Source organism: Diabrotica virgifera, chromosome 3 (assembly GCF_917563875.1).
Source record: "Diabrotica virgifera virgifera chromosome 3, PGI_DIABVI_V3a".
NCBI lineage: Eukaryota > Metazoa > Arthropoda > Insecta > Coleoptera > Chrysomelidae > Diabrotica > Diabrotica virgifera.
Window position 1 is genome coordinate 135321596 of NC_065445.1, and position 21084 is coordinate 135342679.

General features: G+C 33.8%; 1 protein-coding gene across 1 annotated transcript in view; it reads left to right on the forward strand.

Annotated features, from left to right (window-relative positions):
- Positions 1-21084, forward strand: part of LOC114333506 (probable ATP-dependent RNA helicase pitchoune) — a 49758-nt gene that overhangs the window by 12146 nt on the left and 16528 nt on the right. The window contains exons 5-6 of the mRNA XM_028283391.2: positions 4224-4538; positions 15991-16292. Coding sequence (XP_028139192.1) covers positions 4224-4538; positions 15991-16292 — 617 coding nt within the window. The remainder of the gene's footprint in view (positions 1-4223; positions 4539-15990; positions 16293-21084) is intronic.

Sequence of the window (21084 nt, forward strand, 5' to 3'; positions counted from 1 at the left end):
GTATTAAAATTGTTTGAATTTGTTGGGTATATTCCAGAAATATTCATCAATTTATTTATTTATAATAAAACTATGATAAATTAATAAATACACTTGCTTACAGGGAAATCGGTCTATTTCACAAATTCATATTTTTAAACGCTTTTATTTAGTTCAATAGTTTGCGTCAAATCTTTAGACGTTAATTTGACTGCTTTTTTTCCAATGCAAATGAATGAAAATTTGCAGACATATGCATTCGCGGGAACAATACACGAATAGGCAATAAAATTTTTTTTTATGTTTATTAATTGTTTAAATAAAAAAAACGATTTTAATGGAAAATGCTTAAATTATTGTTTTTTACAATGTAAAAACTTGAAAGTTTTACGGATTGTAGCTAATGATATGAACTATACATAAGTTCACTTTTTACATTAATTGTTTACGTTATGCTTCATAAATAAACAATGAAGTTTCAAATTTTTTGCCGATTCCGACTACTTTTCATGTTAGTACATCATATGTTTTATACATATTTTAATAAACATAATATATTTTTATGTTTAAAAAGTGTAAGACTAAAAAGTAAAAAATAAAAAAATCTGAAAAAAATTTTTTTAAGAAACGCTTTTCTTTAGTTGCGAGTGACTAAAATTAAAAATATTATAAAAATCAACTAAAAAGCAAAAAAAAAAAAAAATTGAAAAATCTAACACATTCGTTAAAGAAAAGCGTGGGGGCGAAAACCGTTTATTCGATGAAGACGCGCCACGCTGTTCTTTGACGAATGTGTTAGATTTTTTCAATTTTTTTTTATTTTTTGCTTTTTAGTTGATTTTTTATAATATTTTTAATTTTAGTCACTCGTAACTAAAGAAAAGCGTTTCTTAAAAAAATTTTTTTTCATGTTTTTATTATCATTCTTCTTTAGAAATTATACATAAAAGTAAAACTTTTTTTTAAAAACGCATGTTAAACGGCAATCATTAGCATAAATGTTCGTCGGATTGAGTGTATTCACTGTATACTATTTTGAGTATAATTAAAAAATATATCACGTTGGAAATACCAGAAGAAACTACTCAAGATATTATTTTAATTGAACTCCATCCCACCATGGTCGATCAGGAGCAGGTAAAAAGAGGTGAAAGAAATGTCAATGATGTTCATGTGCAACAACAACTCCCTGTGGTCTGAGCAGTAAACGTTAGTAAAAGGAAATCTTAAAAAATAAACCTGACTCAAAGAAGGCCTACAACTGGTTCAAAATTTACATTAGCTCATTGCTAAGCAAGCCTGAATTTTGCATGAGAAAATTTACATTTTACATTGTTTCATTCTCAGTCCAGAATATGTCTTTAACAGCACTGACCTAAGGAAGAACAAAATTAAAGTTTGACAGAGTGCTGCATTAAGCAGCGGATTGGGGATGGAGCGGTTCATTCATGACTTAGCTGGTATTACATTTCAATAGACGCAACAGCTGGATCTTGCTTCCATTACCAGGCATGGCCGTGGCCATGATAGATGAATTTTAGCAGTACATTGGTTATCTTGGAGATAATTTTTACTTTAGATCGCATAACAAAAGGCGGAAGATCCAACACAAAACTCAACAGAGATTAAAACAGTTAATATTTTGTGGGGTTTAAGGTCTTCTTCTTCTGTTTTCTAGCATGATCGATTATGCTAGTAGGCTACTGCCTGTTCATTGCCATCAAGTGTTCCCCGGACGATGAGGTCCAGCATTCTCGCCATCGTTTTGGTAGTCTACCCTGTGGTCTTTTACCTACTGGGTTAATCGTTTTTGCGCTTTTAACGAGTCTGCTGTCCTCTATTCTCTTTATATGTTTGTTCCAATATCTTCGTCTCTGTCTGACCCACCTTCATATGACCTGCATTCCACAGTTTTGTCTGATGTCTTCACTTCTTATTCTGTCACGTAGAGTTTTGCCTTGTATAATTCTTAGTTTTCTCATTTCAACTGTTCTCATCACTTGTAACATTGTATTTGTGGCTGGTCTTGTTTCTGCCGCATGTGTTATAATATGTCTTATTGTTGTCTTATATATTTTGACTTTGCTTTAAGTATTTACATATTTGTTCTTCCATACGATTTCTTTCAGGCATCCCGAGATTCTAGCTGCTTTAATTGTTTGTTCTCTGAACTCTTTTGAGAGATTTCCATAGCTTGTTATTTCCGCTCCAAGATATTTGAAGTGATTCACCTGTTCCATAGTTTTGGAGTCAATTTCTAATTTGCATCTTATCGGTTCTTTGGAAATTACTAGGCATTTAGTCTTCTCGGTGTTGATGAGCATATTTTGTTCTTTAGCTTTAGTATTAAATGCATGCAGTAGCCTTTGGAGACTCTAAAGAATGTATTACCCATCTTAAATCCAGCTGTTCTGGGAAGGTTTTATATTATTTTGTCCATTATTAAATTAAATATGAAAGGACTCAGTGAATCGCCTTGATGTATTCTTGTGTTTATAATTATGTCTTCTGTCGTCAAATGTGCTACTCTTATTTTTGTATTACATTGTTTGTTAATATCGTGTACTAGGTTCCTTGTGGTTTAGCATTTTTCTCCCATTATTTTTAACACGTTCTTTAATCGCACTCTGTCAAAAGCCTTGGTCATATCGACGAAATACATAATATGCAGGTTTATTAACTTCTATGGATTTTTCATTTTTCCGCTATCTGTCTGATAGCAAATATTGCACCAATGATATATCTATTTTTCCGGAAACCTTGTTGTTCTTCTCGTATGGTTATAGTTTTGGCGATTTCTTCCACTATAGTTTTTGTGAATGCTTTAAGCGTGCTGTTAAGCAGTGTTATTCCTCTATAGTTTTCTGGATGTGTTTTCTCTCCCTTTTTAACCCGGGAGTAGTCGCGCTCACTTCTGTAATGTCGATAATCGCGTGTGAGATTCTAACTCAGAAAGTGGAATTTAAAACAAATTTTTATTTTGTACTATTTTTATCTACTTTTTATATTAAAAATATATATTTCTAACAATTTTATTAAAAAAAACCTGTGTTAACGGCCACCTGCCAACATCGGCCACCTGTCCTAACGGCCAGTTTAAAAATTTCCCAAACCAATTATATGTAGACTACAAAAACTGGCAATACGTCCACCTTTCTATATCGGCCAATAGTTCCTTGATTTTTAATGGCCGTTACTGACTAATTTTACTGTACAGTAAAACCTGTGTTAACGGCCACCTGCCAACATCGGCCACCTGTCCTAACGGCCAGTTTAAAAATTTCCCAAACCAATTATATGTAGACTACAAAAACTGACAATAGCGGCCACCTTTCTATATCGGCCAATAGTTCTTTCATTTTTAGTGGCCGTTACTGACAGGTTTTACTGTATTACGAAAAAGGATGAAATGTGAGATTCTATCTAACGGTGCGACTACTCGCGGGTTAAAGCTAATTGGCTCTCCCCAAAGCCATAAATTCCACAAAAAGAAGAAGAAGAAGAAAAAAAAATTCCTACGCATTACTACACCCTTCCTCGAGGCACTTACGAAATTTTTTCAAAATTGCAAAATTTTTCATCAAGTTATCGCGAAAAAGGATAAAAATTGAGATTCTATCTCACCGCGCGACTACTCGCCGGTTAAAAATGGGTATTGTTATGCGGTTTTTGCATTCGCTCGGAATTCTCTGTTCTTCTATAATATTCTTAAAAGGTTAGTAACTCGTTCTGCAATTTTTTCCCACCGTGTTTAAGCATCTCATTGATGATATAGTCTGGTCCAGGACTTTTCTGTTCTTAAGGAACTTTATGATGTTTTCTATCTTATCGTTTGTTATCTCAATGTCATTGTCCTCCTCATATATCCATTTTGTATCCGTTCTAGGTCTTCACTTTCGTTATATAGATTTTTAAAGTATGTTTCCCATTGCTGTGTCGTAATTTTATTAGTCTGTACGGTGTTCTTGACTTCAAGCTTATTTCTTCTTAACATTCCCCATACTTTCCTCTGACTCCCATACAAGTCTCTTTCCATTTCTTTTGTAAATTTCTTCCAATGGTTTTCTTTTATTTCTTTTATCCTTGCGTTTACCTCGTTTCGTTCTGTTCTGTAGTTGTTAAAATTTTCTGGTGGTTTTAAGGTAAAGATGTATAAATTACTTTCAGTTGTTGCTTAAACCATTCATAAAATAATTCTGAAACTGCCGCATTTTAGTATAATAATTTGTTTATACACTTTTTAGGTACTGGTATCATTATCATTTCCCCCACACGAGAATTATCAATGCAGACTTTTGGAGTATTAAAAGAACTAATGAAATATCATCACCATACATACGGTTTGGTTATGGGTGGAACTGCAAGACAAACAGAAGCACAAAAGCTTTCCAAAGGTATTAATATCTTAGTAGCAACGCCTGGTAGGCTTCTGGATCATCTTCAGAATACTCCTGACTTCTTGTATAAGAATTTACAATGTTTAGTCATTGACGAGGCTGACAGAATATTAGAAGTAGGTTTTGAAGAGGAAATGAAGCAAATAATTAATCTTTTGCCTAGTAAGTATAATTTTTGCGATAATTGAATTTACGTTCGTTTACCTAGTCAAATAAGATCAGAAGATTATATTTTCCAATCTAACCATGGAATATAGGAATATAGACCAGGGCGCATCTGTAAAAATATTGGTGCATTTGGACGTTGAGAGGTGACTCAAATTTTTTTGCAGAAATTGCTTGAAAATAACTCAAATAATAATATTTGAGTTATCCTCCCTCTCAAAAAGGTCCGGAACATTGTTTAAATAATCAAAATGTCAAAAAATGAAGGAAAAATTCGGTTTTTTTCTTCGTTTTTTGATTATAACTTTAAAAGTATTCATTTCCGAGAAAAGTTGTACTGACATAAAAGTTGGGTACTTAAATTTCCTACCATATAGAATTGGTTAAAAATTTAAAAAATAGTCACCTTTGGTGCAAAACAGCAATAATTGCGGAAAAACCATACAAAAACAAGTATTCGCATTTTACGTTTTTCAACCATTTATGCTACACTTAGGACCTTCATGTTCGACCCAGAAAAACTTTATGATACAGTAAAACAATACTGTAAATTTCATTAAGATCGGTTTAGTAGATTTTGCAATCCAGCTTTCGCAAAAAAAATTCATTTTTTCAAAATGTTACAGGACTGAAAATAAAGCAGATAGCAAATTGAATTTTTTTTGCTTATATATAAGTTTACTGTACCTTTTATTTGCAATTTGCAAGACTAAAATCGATTAACTATTACGGCGTCAGGAATTTTTTTTTAAATAAACATTAATTATTGGTGCTACGCGCAGGACAGCGGATAGTTTGCTCTGATTGGCCATTCCAATGACATTTGATAATGATTCATACATTTTAATTTTTATTACATTTCGATATAAATAAATAAATTTGTTTATTGCAAAATAAAAACACATACTCTATCCTTTGAAATTACAATTTTTTTTAGCAAAAACTTTGTTCATATATTATTTAGTACTTAGAGAATAAAAGTTTATTATTTTTAAACATATGCAATTGTTTAAACAATATTTCACAAACAATAATAAAATTAGTTTGATTTTTGTGGAATTAAAATATTAAAATACAACAAAATATAGAGTAAGAAAATAATATATTAGATAAAGATTGGAAGAAATTTTGGTGGAAATCAACTTGTGTGAATCGAACACCGCTGTCCTGCGCGTAGCACCAAAAATTAATGTTTATTTAAAAAATTTCCTGACGCCAATTAATCGATTTTAATTTTGCGAATGGCAAATGAAAGGTACAGTATACTTCTATAAATAAAAAAAAATCAACTTGCTATTTGCTTTATTTTCAGTCCTGCAACATTTTAAAAAAATGATTTTTTTTTGCGAAAGCTGGATTGCAAAATTTATTTTGCGAAGTCTATTTAACCGATCTTAATGAAATTTACAGTGTTGTTTTACTATATCATATAGTTTTTCTGAGTAAAATATGAAGGTCCTAGGTGTAGCATAAATGTCCTAGGTGTAGCGAATACTTGTTTTTGTATGGTTTTTTTCGCAATTAATGCTATTTTGCAACAAGTGTGACTATTTTTTAAATTTTTAACCAATTCTATATTGTATGAAATTTAATTACGCAACTTTTATGTCAGTACAACTTTTCTCAAAAATGAATAGTTTTAAAGTTATCAAAAAACCAATAAAAAAATCGAATTTTTCCTTCATATTTTGACATTTTGATTATTTAAACAATGTTCCGGACCATTTTGAGTGAAGGATAATATTATTATTTGAGTAATTTTCAAGCAACTTCTGCAAAAAAATTTGAGTCACCTCTCAACGTCCATCTCAAAACAGATGCGCCCTGGACTAATATTAAATTTATAAATGATATGAAAATGATAAATTATACAAGATACTTAATTTATATGACTTTTTAATGGCAATTAATTGAAAAACATTGCTGTAGTTATTTTTAAAACTATTTTTTCTGTCGATATTAATTTTTCTTTTATGCTTTTTTTATGGTTCTACGAACAAAATAAAGATCTAGCCCAGCTCTACAATCTTCCGTGGATCGATTATTTTGTCAAATTCAAAGTTCTTACGGTAGTTGTAATTCATACTATACTAAAATCACAATAAAGATGCACTAGAAATAAACAAACCAAGACAAGTTGAATGTTACGAGGAGCACTCCCGAATCATGATTTACAATGTATAACCATTTTAAATCATTATTTGGAATTTACAATATATATACATTGTAAATCATGATTCGGGAGTGCTCCTCATAACATTCAACGTGTCTTGGTTTGTTTATTTATAGTGCATCTTTATTGTGATTTTAGTATGTAGTTAGTCTACTTCTTCTTTAAGTGCCGTCTCGCAATCGGAGGTTGGATGTCATCATCACTATCTTTACTCTATCTACCGCTGCTCTGAAGAGTTCTATAAACCAGTCCCTTAAATAGGGAACTTGCATAAATTTTTAAATATTAAAATAATATTAAAAAACATAAGGTAACATGATCTTAAAACGCTTGCATGTAAAAAAAACAAATATTTTTAACCCATACGCTTACTACGAGGCTTTGAAAATGCTATAAAATTCAAATTTCTAAGAGGCGCTTGAACGTCCTTCTATTGGTCTAACGTCACGGACCACAACCGGGCTACGAGTCAAACCCGGTTAAACGCATTAGAGTATTACGGGAATTGTATATAACATTTTAATCGTATTTAATTGGAAATTACCAGTTATTATTTATATTCTTGCATAGTTCTACAATCAGTTTATTTAGTTTCAAAGTGAAATTTATAAATCTTTAGAAATTTCTACCTTCTAAAGTGCTTAAAACGCATAAGTAGATACTATTACTCACGAGGGTTTTTCAAAAGAAAGCGATTAGGCTATTCTGGGTATTGTATACTACATTTTAATCGTCTTTAATTTAAATGCTAAGGGTAATTAATATCAAATTTAACTGGACCAACTTGGGGATTAAAAATACAAGATCTTAAATATTTACTAATTAATTGAACATATTTTGCAAATATTCTCGAAGCTTTGCTTTCGCTTATGCCGAAATCATCTCCAAGAGACATACATGTGTGTCCTGTTCTTTTTTAGAGTTATAAATAGATGCATTGTTTGTGTTTTACAATATATTTCCATTAATTGAAACGTATACAATCTAGGTCTGTATTGTAACTTCATCACTGTACACTTCAGAGACAACATTTTAAATTGTTTTGCTTCCTCTTCTCTCGCATCTTCATCACAAGATAAAGAATCACTTTCATTGTACCTGTAGTCATCACTACCACTATATTGACTTACACTAGAATGTCCTGATTCACTTTTTGTATCTTGAAACAATGTTTGCAAGTCTTTTGTAGGTGAAGTTCCTGCATCCTTATTATGTATTTTCAATGGGGACAACCCACTCTGTACCATTCTTTTGAAATTCACTGAATAATCAAATACAAATCCACTGAATACCGTTACTTCTGATTTTGATGTGAGTCTGTGTTGATGCATTATTCAGTTTTTGAGGTAAAGCTGGATGGTTTAATTCAGGTCCTGGTTGAACTAAGTTTGTAAAACTAGGATCACACTGTCTATTATCATAATTGTCCTCTAGAACAGACCTAGAGGTAGAAGCGGCATCTTCAAGAAGCTGTCGTTTAAGTTTAACCCTTTTAAGAGCTGCTTCTCTCATGGGCTCAGAAAAAGTTCGTTTTCTGTCTGGTTAACAATCAAATATGTGCAGGACAACACCTGACTTAATAATATTGAGACCACCCATAATCTTAAATTTATATAGTTATCCATGTCTTGCTCCAACTGCAACAAATAAACAAGTTTCAGTAGGCACATTTCATGAAACGACAACTACCTAATATTTTTTCTTGAAATAGAAAATGTCTTATTAGAATTAGGTACCTAATTAGATAAATACTCACATCGAAATGATCGTCACAGATATAAAGACGTTTGCTACTTTGTGTAATATCCTTTTTATCTCGCCTGCATGCCTTTAGCCATTTCAATCGACGTTTTTGGTTCTACTGGTAGAGTAAAAAAATATTTGTTGGATGCTCTGACAGTTGTGCTTTGGCATTCCGGCACTATATAGTACTTATATTGCGCAGATTTGTTTTCCATTTTGATAAAGTATATTACACACTAAATACAATAATATAAACACCGAGCAAACAAGGACACGCACAACTAGCAATGGCAAAATGCATTCAATGCAATAGCTCACCGAACGGGCGAACGAGAACACAATGGTTGGTGACGTCAGACCCCAGCTCGCGCTTTTGAAGTTGTTTGAAACGGAAATTTTGGGCGCGGAACTATTATCAGTTGTTGTACGTACACTATTCATTGTTAAGACGTAATATTTTGAATATAACATTTTTAAACGTTAATTAACAATTTTCTGCAAAAATATTTTTATGTTGTATTTTTATGTTATATTATTCAATCATGACAAGTGTATTATCAGTTTTAGCATTTCATATTACTCTTCCCTCATTATGTGTCCAAGATATTGTAATTTTCTTATTTTTATTGTGTTTATTATTTCGTATTCTTTGCCCATTTCTCGCAATACTTCCGTGTTCGTTTTCTTCTGTGTCTATGCTATTGTAAGCATCCTCCTGTAACACCACATTTCAAATGATTGTAGCCTATTTATGTGTTCTTGCTTCAATGTCCAGCTTTCAAGTCCATATTGTAGTATCGAAAACACGTAGCATCTCAGAGCTCTTACTCTCACTTCTAATCTAAGGTCTTTGTTGCAGAGAATTGTTTTCATTTTTAAAAACGCATTTCTTGTTATTTCCACCCTGGCACTTATTTCTGTTGTTTAATCATTATTGTCTGAAATCCAGGTTCCTAGGTACCATTTGTATTTATCAACCCTTTCTATCGGATCATTTCCCAAATGTATGTTTGTTTGTTAGTCTCATCATCTCATCCTCCAGCCTCAAAACTCCACTGCTGAACATAGGACTCCTCCTCCCGTTTCCAACCCCATCTACCTGCGCCGCTCTCATCCAGTTTTTATTTGCTTTCTTAAGTCGTCGGTCCATCTTGTAGGCGGTCGACCGACGCTTCTCTTATCTTCTCTTGGCCTCCATTATAATAACCTCTTTGTCCATCGCCCATCTGTCATTCTGGCTATGTGTCCTGCCCATCTCCACTTCAACCTGGCTATCCTTTCGATGACGTCAGTCACCCTGATTTCTTCGTTTTTTATTTTGTCTCGCAGAGTTATTCCTAACATTAACCGCTCCATTCTCTACGTGACTTTTAGTTTGGTAGCCGAGGCTTTAGTTAAGGTAAGTGTTTCTGATCGGTACGTCAAGACTGGGAGGACGCACTGATCAAATACCTTTCTCTTTAGGCATATGGGCAACTCACTTTTTAGTCTGCTCATGTTAGTCTGCTCTTGAACAAATAAAAATTACTAAGCCCATTTCTTCGACAAGTTTTAGTTCATCTTCGCTTTTCTTTAGCAGAGTCAATTTTTCAAAACCTTAGACCACAATAGGTATTATTAGGACCTTGTACAGCTATAACAAATATTTTAGAAAGTTATCAGATTCTTGTTTGCATAACATGTCTTGTTTGATTGACTTATCCTGTGTTTATTCCTGTACATTATGGACTTACATTAATTTATTCGAGTGTTGCTTTTTTATAGCGTTTGAAAATGTCTCTTAACCCTTTCAGCTCCGATGACGCGTACGCGCGTCCAATTATGACTATAGATTAGTGCCGATTAGGCACAGGAGCTGAGGTTGGAAATATTAACCCTTTGTGGACGGACTTTTTTTGTTTATATTAGATGGTGAATAATTTGTTTTTAGGGCATATTAGGGCAAAAAATAGGCAAAATAAAGGTTCTTTATATTATATTTTTGTAATTATTATAAAAAAGGTGGTACCATGTAGAACCACTAGGCCACACACGAAAAAATTATTTAGCGTGAAATGGAATGAAACAATTTTTTTAGCGTCAGATCCATCCGATGGGATATCTCTTAGTAAATCGTAAGCGTCATTACTTGTTATTTTACTCAAATCAAGACGTCTTTTCATTTTGGAATTCTGTAACAAAACATACTTAGTAGTTACCGATCGGCCTAGTGGCACCTATTGGAACCACCAAACAAAATATCAAAATTCACTTAGTTATCTTCGCAGTTCATAAAGTCTCAATACGGTAATATATAAATACATCTATTTATCAACAAATTAACATAATACATATCTTTTATCAGTAGAATAATGTTTGTTTATTTACAGCAATAAAATAACCTCACTGTCATCCACTTGTTAGCGCGCCAAATGTATGATGTACACTATGCACTATGCATAATTGCTTCTAGAATTTTGTAATCGCGTGATCGGTGAAATACAAGACGTATAGGGCTTTTCATCGATTGTCATTTGTTTCGAGCTTCTGTCAGGGCCTAGATTCCGTGCACTGTAGATATCTACAGTCGCTTTCTGTCGATGGCAATTGTCATGAAAATATTTGAATTTTTAGTTTTAATTCAAATATTTTCTTGTTTTACTAAGTGTCACTTCAGCATCAATTAGAGTATAACCTAGCAAAACTAGAAAATAATTCAATTAAAGCTAAAAATTCAAATATTTTCATGACACGTGACATCGATAGAAGGCGACTGTAGATATCTACAGTGCACGGAATCCAGGCCCAGGTGTCACATAATATTAATATATCTACGTCATACATCTTTGGTTCGTATTATTGTATATACCAATAACGTATGGCGTAGATATATTAATATTATGTGACACATGACAGAAGCTCGAAACAAATGACTGTGAATGAAAAGCCCTATACCTTGCATTCCGTCCGGTGGTCCCAGCGTACGATTACTCGGGCAGTAGGAAAAAATTTGTTTAAAGGTGGTTCCTCCGTGGAGCCACTAGGCCACGAAGGGTTAAAGCGGAGCTAAAAGGGTTAATGCTGTCATGAAAATAAGCAATTTGTCTATCCTTGACCTTGATTATGAGTTTTCCGAATGTTAACTTTGGATAGGGATACGTGCAGCAATGTAATGGACGAGGGAATGGAGAGCCTGTATGAGGCAGAAAATGTAGAGGAATTGTGGACAAAATTTGAAGGAAACAGGAATATACGGAAGAAACAAACCAGTTAAAAAAATAATTGTTTGACAAGGAGTGTTAAGAAGCAACGATTAACAAAATTAGAGCATACCTTAAGACAAATCAAGCAGGATACACAAGAAGAGAAAAGAAAGAATAGCAAACACTAAGAAGAGAAGAACAAATTATTCACATGTTACACTGAAGAAAAAAGAGGAAAGTACCCCGCACAAACCTTATGGAAATTAGGTCCCAGTGGATTTCGTTCATACTTTGGGAAAATACTCTTTGAAGCATCCTGATAAAAAGTTATCATGGGCACAACTCAATCGTATGAAGGATTTTCAAGATATAGAGATTACAAACTCGGAAAATTATAAGATTCACTGGGTATTCTAATTCCCTGAGTTACTGGTTATCTGGCAACATGCAGAAGTTTGGACCAAGAAAAGTACTAGTAGTATAGGATTTTTTCCTGGCTATCCAATGGCGACCATTAATTTGACCTTAACGTTCAACGGACGTCATCTTATAGAGTTTCGAGGGTTTTCGGCATTGAATTGATATAAACAGATTACTCATGGGTTTTTGTGATCGTTAAACACGAATATGGCATTTACCTCCGGAGGACGTGGTGGCCAGGACCACTGCAAGGGACTTCATCTTCTAGAGTTTCAATGGTTTCCGGCATTTAATTGATGCAAATGAATTACTGGAGTGTTTTTTGAGGTCGAATATGCCACCAGAATCGAATCCCGGAGCGCCTGGTTTCCAAGGTCAATGAAAGGCGCTCCTGGAGTTTCGAGGGCCTTTGGTACTACATTAATGCAAACGGATTAGTTATAGGTTTTTGGGGTTGTTGAACACGAATACGTGATCAGCACAGACACAGGAGCACCTGGTGCCCAAGACAGGTTATCTTCTGGAGTTAAAAACCTAAGAGTAATCCATTTGATTCCTCCATTTGATTTCTCCGAAACTCATTCGTGTTCAGCAACCCCAAAAATCTATAACTAATCCGTTTGCATTAATGTAGTACCAAAGACCCTCGAAACTCCAGGAGCCCCTTTCAATGACCTTGGAAACCAGGTGCTCCGGGAGTCGGTTCTGATGGCATATTCGTGTTTAGCGATCCCAAAAACCCATGAGTAATCTGTTTATATCAATTTTATGCCGAAAACCCTCGAAACTCTAGAAGGTGACGTCCGTTGAAGGTCAAGGTCAAAGTAAAGGTCGCCATTACCTGTTGCCAGATAACCAGTAACTCAGGGAATTGGAATACCTAGTAAATCTTATAATTTTCCGAGTTTGTGCCTGTATATCTTGAAAATCCTTCATACGATTGAGTTGTGCCGATGAGAAATTTTTAGCAGGATGTTTCAAAGAGTTTTTTCCCAAAGTATGAACGAAATCCACTGGGACCTAATTTCCATAAGGTTTGTGCGTGGTACTTTGAGGAAAAGTAGTTGGAAATGATAGAAAGGCTAAGAAATCAAAATGAAACTCTACAGAAAATTGTACATAAATCTGAACAAAATTGGGAAAAGAGTTGTAAGCCAAGAAAAGGGGACTATAAGGATAGAGAGGAAAATATAAACGATACAGTCTTGAACCGATGGGTTAAATTTTTGGATCCTGATCAAATTTGCAGTGAGATCTACAAGAATGTTTGCGACGCCCTGCTACAGATATTGCATACACTTTTATTTTTCATCTGGCAAAATGATACCATGCCCTGTGAATGGTCTCAAGGCGTGATATGCCTGTTATATGAACAAGGCAACCCGTTCCAGTGTGAGAGCTAGATATATATTACCCTGTTTAGCAACAGCTAACAAAATACTAGCAAATATCAGGAGCTTAAAGGAGTAAGGGCGAACCCGAAAAATGGTCATTTCAAAAACAGTCTCATCTTCCTTACATACTTTTAAAGAATGCGTCTGTATATTATAACAGCATGTTTCGCCCTTCATACTCCTACAATTTCGTAAGAAATAATATACCAATCCATTCATGTCAGAAACTGAACTGCATAATCGTCTAGAACAGGGGTTCCCAACCTTTTAGCAACTGCGTACCACCTGAAATATTTTCAAGATTTTGACGTACCAAACAAACACCTGGAGGAGGGGCATGGAATGAAAGGACCCAACATCCGTGATCCTATTTTTTTAGAAACGTATTTAGTATCAGTAATATGTCACATCAACAAAAATCAACATTAGTAATTGGGTATTGAAATTAATGCCAAGCTTGTTGCAGTTTGCCTGTGTCAATAGCAGGAGTAATGGGACTTAATAACTTTATTCTTAAGTTCTCTTAAACACTTGTTAGTCAGTTTCTATATTTATAACTATTGACAAATGGCATCAAAAACAGAATAGTTTGCCGGAAGAGCAGTGGATACTCGGATTTACACCCAATATGGAAGTCAGTTAAGAATTTCTCTTTAAAACTGTATTTCATAGAACTGTCTTCTGTTATATTATTGATGAATGTTTCCTGTAATTCCAATTCATTTGGTGAGGTTCCTTCAAAAGGATTTCTGATGCAGCCAAGTTTGGAATAATTTTCAGAGATATAATTATTAAAACTTTCTTGAAGAGATTCCAAGTGAAGAATTATGTCAGCAACCACATCTGGTATTGGCGATATTTCGTTTTCTTCAAGTGATTTGCAGAACAAAAACTCTTCTATAACTTCTTGAAAGTATAGAAAGATGAAAATTAAATCTTACAAATGCGAGTAGCTGTGCTTTAATTGGTGAGACACAATGAGATACAGAAGACGAAGAAACTGTATACGATGAAAATCAAATTGAATTCAATTGAAGCTTTATTTGTAAATTTTATTAAAAACACTAGGGATGTTTATTTTTATAGAATAAAAAGTATTAAACATCTTTTTTTATTTCATAAAAATCTTGCAAAATCTTCTTAAGTTTTTAAGATCTACCTGAAGGATTTCTATACCATAGGAAAAGATTAGGGTGTAATTTGCATAAAGTTTATTGTATATTGTAATTTTTATTAGTACTTGGCGATAAACTTTCTGCTTACAAAGGCGCCTTTCATTATTCTGTTCAACGCTTCTGAGAAAAGATTGTAGTGATGAGCCGATGTACCGATAGAACGTGTCACCGACAAAAACCATCTTTACAAACTGAATATAAAGCATAAATAAGTATTATTATAGTGATTTTACAAGTTAAGACTTTATTATATCAATTTACTATTTTAGTTAGGAACAAGCCGTAAAATTAAAATAACAATTCCTAAGATTTACACGTTTTATTCACTGTGTAAAGATTTTTTGTTGGCATTGTAATAATACAGATTATACACCGTATCCCTCGGTATACCGCACGCTATAGTAGAAATGCGACGATAACCCGCATAATCTAGTAGCATCACTTGTTCGCCCTTACTATTCTAACATGTTGTAAACTTTAACTCAGATTTCCCGAAACATCGTTTTTGCAGTTCGCCCTTACTCCTCCAAGCTCCTGATATTCTCTACGAAAGACTTTTCCATAAATGGAAAATAACAGGCTGGATTTACTCCAGAAAAGTGAACAATTGACCAGATTCATTCAACAAGACAGATCTTCGAGAATACATTAGAATTTAACAGTGAAACCCATCATCTATTCGTTGACTTCAAGACCGCGCATGACATTGTAAATAGAACAATACTACGAGTATACCAATCAATGCGTGAGTTTGGATACCAGAAAAACTTAGCCAAGTAGCGAGAATAACAATGTCTAACTTAAAAGCAAGTATTAAAATACAGAGAAAGAGTTCTAGAACTTTTGAGATAAATGATGGACTTAGACAAGGAGATGCGCTGCCTTACCTCTTATATAATATTGCCTATCTTTTTATCTTTAGACCGTATATTTTTCTTTTTTTCTTTTGTTCATTTTTGTTATCACTCTTCTTTTACTGTTTACTGCCTTATAGTCAATATGCATTCTGCGTCGAACTGTTGGGGTTTTTCTCCTGTTCTCTTGTCACCTGTTCCGCTATAATTCTTGATATGTTGCCATCTCTGTTTCACATCTTGTATATTCCCATCTCTTCTAATTCCTTCATTTACTTACATTTCATTTCCAAGATTTAATATTGGAATTAATCTAATTTCACACTATCATGATTTAACATAACCTGCTATAAGTATAGGAATTTTAACCTATTTTAAAGTTTAAGTATTTCGTTAACTGTTAATTACAACTTCATCTATATAAAATAAGTACTACCTTAAAATTTTAAAAGTAAACAACTACAATTTGTGTTTTTGTGTTATTAATAACTCTTTTGGTACATTTTAGAACGTAGACAAACCATGTTGTTCAGTGCGACTCAAAACAAGAAAACGGACGCATTGACGTCGTTGGCATTGAAGAAGGAACCAGTACACATTGATGTAGATGACTCCAAACTTGAGGCAACTGTATCTGGTCTTGAACAGGGTTATGTAGTCTGCCCATCTGACAAAAGATTGTTGGTGCTGTTTACATTCCTTAAAAAGAACAGAAAGAAGAAGGTTATGGTGTTTTTCAGTTCCTGCATGTCTGTGAAATACCACCATGAGTTGTTTAATTATATCGATTTACCTGTTATGTGCATTCATGTAAGTATTATAACAAGTAATAATTGGACTTCGTAAGTCCTAGGTTTTCACCCAAAGTAATCGAAAGTATAACTGGAAGTCGATATTTGAACTCTTCGTGTAACTTTGCGTCGATTGATATACGATTTCAGTAATTTTGAGTCATTTTTACTAAACTTTGGGTCATAATTGTTTAAACAGAAAAATGACTTCAAATCCGGAACTAAAGATTCAAACTCGACTTTTCAATACGCTTCAATTGATGTGCCATATGTACTGATGTACTATTTCTGCGACTATAATATAATCCGGTTAGAACTTTTTAACCGAAAATGATATAAAAACCAAAAGTATACATTTGTTCTCATCTTGCTAAGGCACGTCGAATGATATATCGCTCATACTATTTCTATGACTTTAAAACAGTACTTCCGGTTGCAACTCTAAAATTGGAAGTCCGATGTTAAATTTCTCATCTTTATTACCATCCTTGATCCTTGGGTTATAACCTTTCATTCGACACCTCATTTGTCATTAAATCTGTATTAATAACGGAGGAGTTATATTCGCGGACAGATGGACAGACAGTCATGAAACCGGAAGTATATATTTGTTCTCGTATTGCGAAGGCGCGTCGAATAATACATCACTTGTACTATTCGGTGACTTTAACAGTACTTCCTGTCGCATTTCTAAAACCGGAAGTCCTATATCAAATTTCTCACCTTTAGTACTATCCTTGGATTATAAGGTTTCATTCAACACCTCATTTGTAATTTTACCTAGTATAGTGACGGATGAGTTATATTTGCGGACGGACGGACAGTCATGAAACCGAAAGTATATATTTGTTCTCGTTTTGCGAAGGCACGTCGAATAATATATCACTTGTACTATTCCGGTAACTTTAACAGTACTTCCGGTTGCATTTCTAAAACCGGAAGTCCTAGGTCAAATTTCTCACCTTTAGTACCATCCTTGGATTATAAGCTTTCATTCAACACCTCACTTGTCATTCTACGTGGTATAATGACGGAGGAGTTGAGTTTACGGACAGACACACAGACAGACGGACGTGGATAATTCAACGTTTTCAAATTTTTTCGAAATTGGGTGAAAACAATAAATAATTGAAACCCATCTTTGGTCCAGGAAAAAAATATTGACAAAAAATGAGTGGCTTCATATCAAAGACGGACATGTGTAAAAAAATAAAAATTTAGTTAGTAGTGGTTTCTTATAGAATTTGTCCTGTTTTTTTCAACGGTGATAATGGTTTCCTGCAAACACGGACGCCAATACGTTATTTTTAGCTTCACAGTTGAATGTTTGTTTCAACAACGGACTCCTGCTATGAAGGTTTATTTCAAAAACCGACATCTCTCCAACAGCCAAATGAGAATGTATTGTGATCACATGACTGCGAAATAAACGATATTAAAAAATAAACGACCAGCACCCATTCAAGGCAAAAGAAATGGAACTTCCAATCTTAAAATTGCCCCCAGTGTGTCTAGTTATAGTTGGATTTTCTTGTCAGGTCTCACTGACGATTCAACAGCAAAGGATGTGCAATCATACATGCAAGAAAATGGGGTTCAAAATAGTGTCATAGAAAAGTTGCGCACAAAGAAAAAGTTCATTAGCTCTTTTAAAATTGGAGTAACACAAGAGAGCGTGCCCACAGTCCTAACTCCTGATTTTTGGCCAGTCGGTCTTTATGTTAGTGAATTTTTAAACCTGAAGAATCTAGCACCTCAATAGATAGGTTAAATAATCAACTTGAAAAAATTGCTTCTGACCAGGTGTGTATAGTGCACCAAAACCTTCAATCTATAGGAACAAGTCATGATACTCTTCAAGAATTTCTAAACGATGAAAAAAATGTTCTTGCTATGTGTGTGAGCGAACATTGGAAAACCATCGATCAATTGTCCGCATATAATTTGGTGGGATATTCACTGGCATCAGCATTTTGCAGGCAAAATGGATATGGAGGCACAGCAATTTTTATAAGGAATGGTATAGAGTACGTACATAGAAGTGACATGACCATATTTGGCGATGAAGAATGTTTTGAGTGTTCTGCCGTAGAACTCTCATTTTATAAAAAAAAGGTCATAATCATATGTATATACAGAACAAGCACAAAACCTGTTCATGACTTTTTAGTAAAACTTGAGTCAGTTCTAAATATACTACTGAATGAGCAATGCACATGTTTTATTGCTGGAGATTTTAATTTAGATATAATGAATGTTAAGGACAGTAATGCTAAAGATTTCAGTGAATTGTTGCAGTCTTTTAATTTTGCTCCTTCTATTTTAGAATATACACGGGTAAGTAGGACTTCTCAAAGTTGTATTGACAATATTTACACTAATATAAACGTTTTTGATGCAGAGGTGGTAGGCACTCATATGTCTGACCATACTGCCCAGAAGGTGTCCTTTACTTTGCAAATAAGTGGAAAACTCAAAAAAGTTAAAAAAAGAATTTTTTCAATTACAAATAAAAATAACTTCAAGTCTATGCTTTTTAGTCAAAAATGGGACTCAGTGTTTTTTACCCCTGAATCACTGGTAAATGAGCAATGGGATGCTTTTGTCAGTATTGTTGGGTCTACCTTTGATTATTGCTTTCCTATAGTCTCAGTTCAGCAAAAATGTACGGCAAAAAAAATACTAAAACCTAATCAGCAGGTTGCTGCATGTAAGAATGAGCTAGACATCCTTCTAGTGCTTAGTAGGTCTGACAGGGTCTATAGTGAGGCTTACAAAACAAAGAAGCAGGAATACAATCGTCTCCTGAGCGATGCAAGAAGTGCTCATTATGAAGAGCGTATAAATAACAGTGAAAGCAAATCAAAATGCGTTTGGCAGATTGTTAGGGAAATTAATGGTACAGTTACAGAATATGTCGATCAAACTTCGAATATTAGTGGTAAGCCTGAGGATATTTGTAATAACTTTAACAAATTTGTACTTCATGCAGGTCCTAATTTAATAAAAACTCAACCTCAAGCCACTTTTTCATGCAGTATTCCATATAACACCAAATCTTTTTTTCTTATACCAGTAACTATTTCTGAAATTCTTAATATCATCTTAAAGCTAAAAAATAAAAAAAGTGCAGGTTATGATGGGATCTCAGCGAATCTGTTGAAACATTGTGCAGAAGAGATTGCAGAACCATTGTGCCACATTATTAATAACTCTTTTAAGTATGGTATTTTCCCTAACCAACTAAAGTTAGCTCTAGTGAAACCTTTACATAAAAAGGGAGATAAAACCAAATTGGAAAATTATAGACCCATCAGTTTACTACCGACATTTTCAAAAATTTTCGAAATAGCAATGTGCACAAGACTTATAGCCTTTTTCAATGATGACCACCTAATTGCTGAATCACAACATGGATATCTCAAGGGAAGGTCTGTTGAAACAGCTACATACGAATTCGTGGATAAGATTTTGAATGGATGGGAGAACGGGGAGATTTCCTTGGGAATGTTCCTGGACTTATCAAAAGCATTTGACAGCATAGATCATCATATTTTGATCAACAAACTAGAAAGATATGGAATTCGTGGCCCTGCTCGGGACTGGATAAGAGATTACCTCACTGACAGACGACAAAAAGTTATTATAACTCGAGAAGGACAACAGTTTTCTTCAGAAGAAGGGAATTTACAACTTGGTATTGCTCAGGGCAGTGTCATGGGACCACTTCTTTTTGTTTTCTACATTAACAATCTTGGTAGCGAAATACTGAGCAGTGAGTCTCACCTTGTGAATTTTGCAGATGATGCAAACTTATTAACATTAGCATCAACGTTTGAGGATCTTCTGAGTATTTCTTCAGATCACTTAAAAACAGCTCAGAATTGGTTCTTAAAAAATAAATTGGTTTTAAATACTGAGAAGACTAACTGTGTTTGTTTTCACACAAAGCAAAATAATGAGATAATTCCAGAGGAGATTGAGTTGGATGATCAAACTGTTGTATTATCAACAAATACAAAATTCTTGGGTATTTACATAGATCAACATCTAAATTGGTCAGAGCATCTGTGTGTTGTTTGCAAGAGAATCAACATGGCATGTTATTCATTACGAGTAATGTCTAAGTATTTGAATTTACAACACCTTAAGACAGTTTATTTTGCAAACATCTACTCAGTGCTCAGATATGGTATTATTTTCTGGGGCGGAGGAACTGATGTTGATAGAGTATTCATTGCTCAGAAGAGAGCAATAAGAACAATGCTCAAGATAAAAGCTCGAAGGACCTGTAGGGGAAAATTTAAGGAGTTAAGATTATTAACTGTGGCAGGGCTTTATATATATGAGTGTTTACTGTTCCTGTTCAAGAATAGGGATAGGTTTACACATTCTGAGCCAAAACACAGCATACCCACTAGGTATGTAGGGCTCAATTTTCCTATACATAGGCTAGTCGCAACAGAGAGAGGACCTACATATTCGTGTATAAAATTTTTTAACAAATTGCCTGTTAGAATTAAATTGCAACAGAATTTTAATATATTTAGAACTGAAATAAAAAGCATTTTATTGGATTTAGAACCATATTCTGTGTATGAGTTTTTAAATCACACATTTTAACTTTTAACTCATAGTATTTGTAATTGTAATTTTGTATGTATATTAGACACTTATTATTCAATTGTGACAATTTGCTGTAAGTGTGTTGTTTACAATTTTTTTAATAAAAGATATTTTGAATTTGAATTTGAATTTGAAATAAACAAATCAGCTAAAATTATAGGAAGTGAGATTTTCCTAAAGAGAAT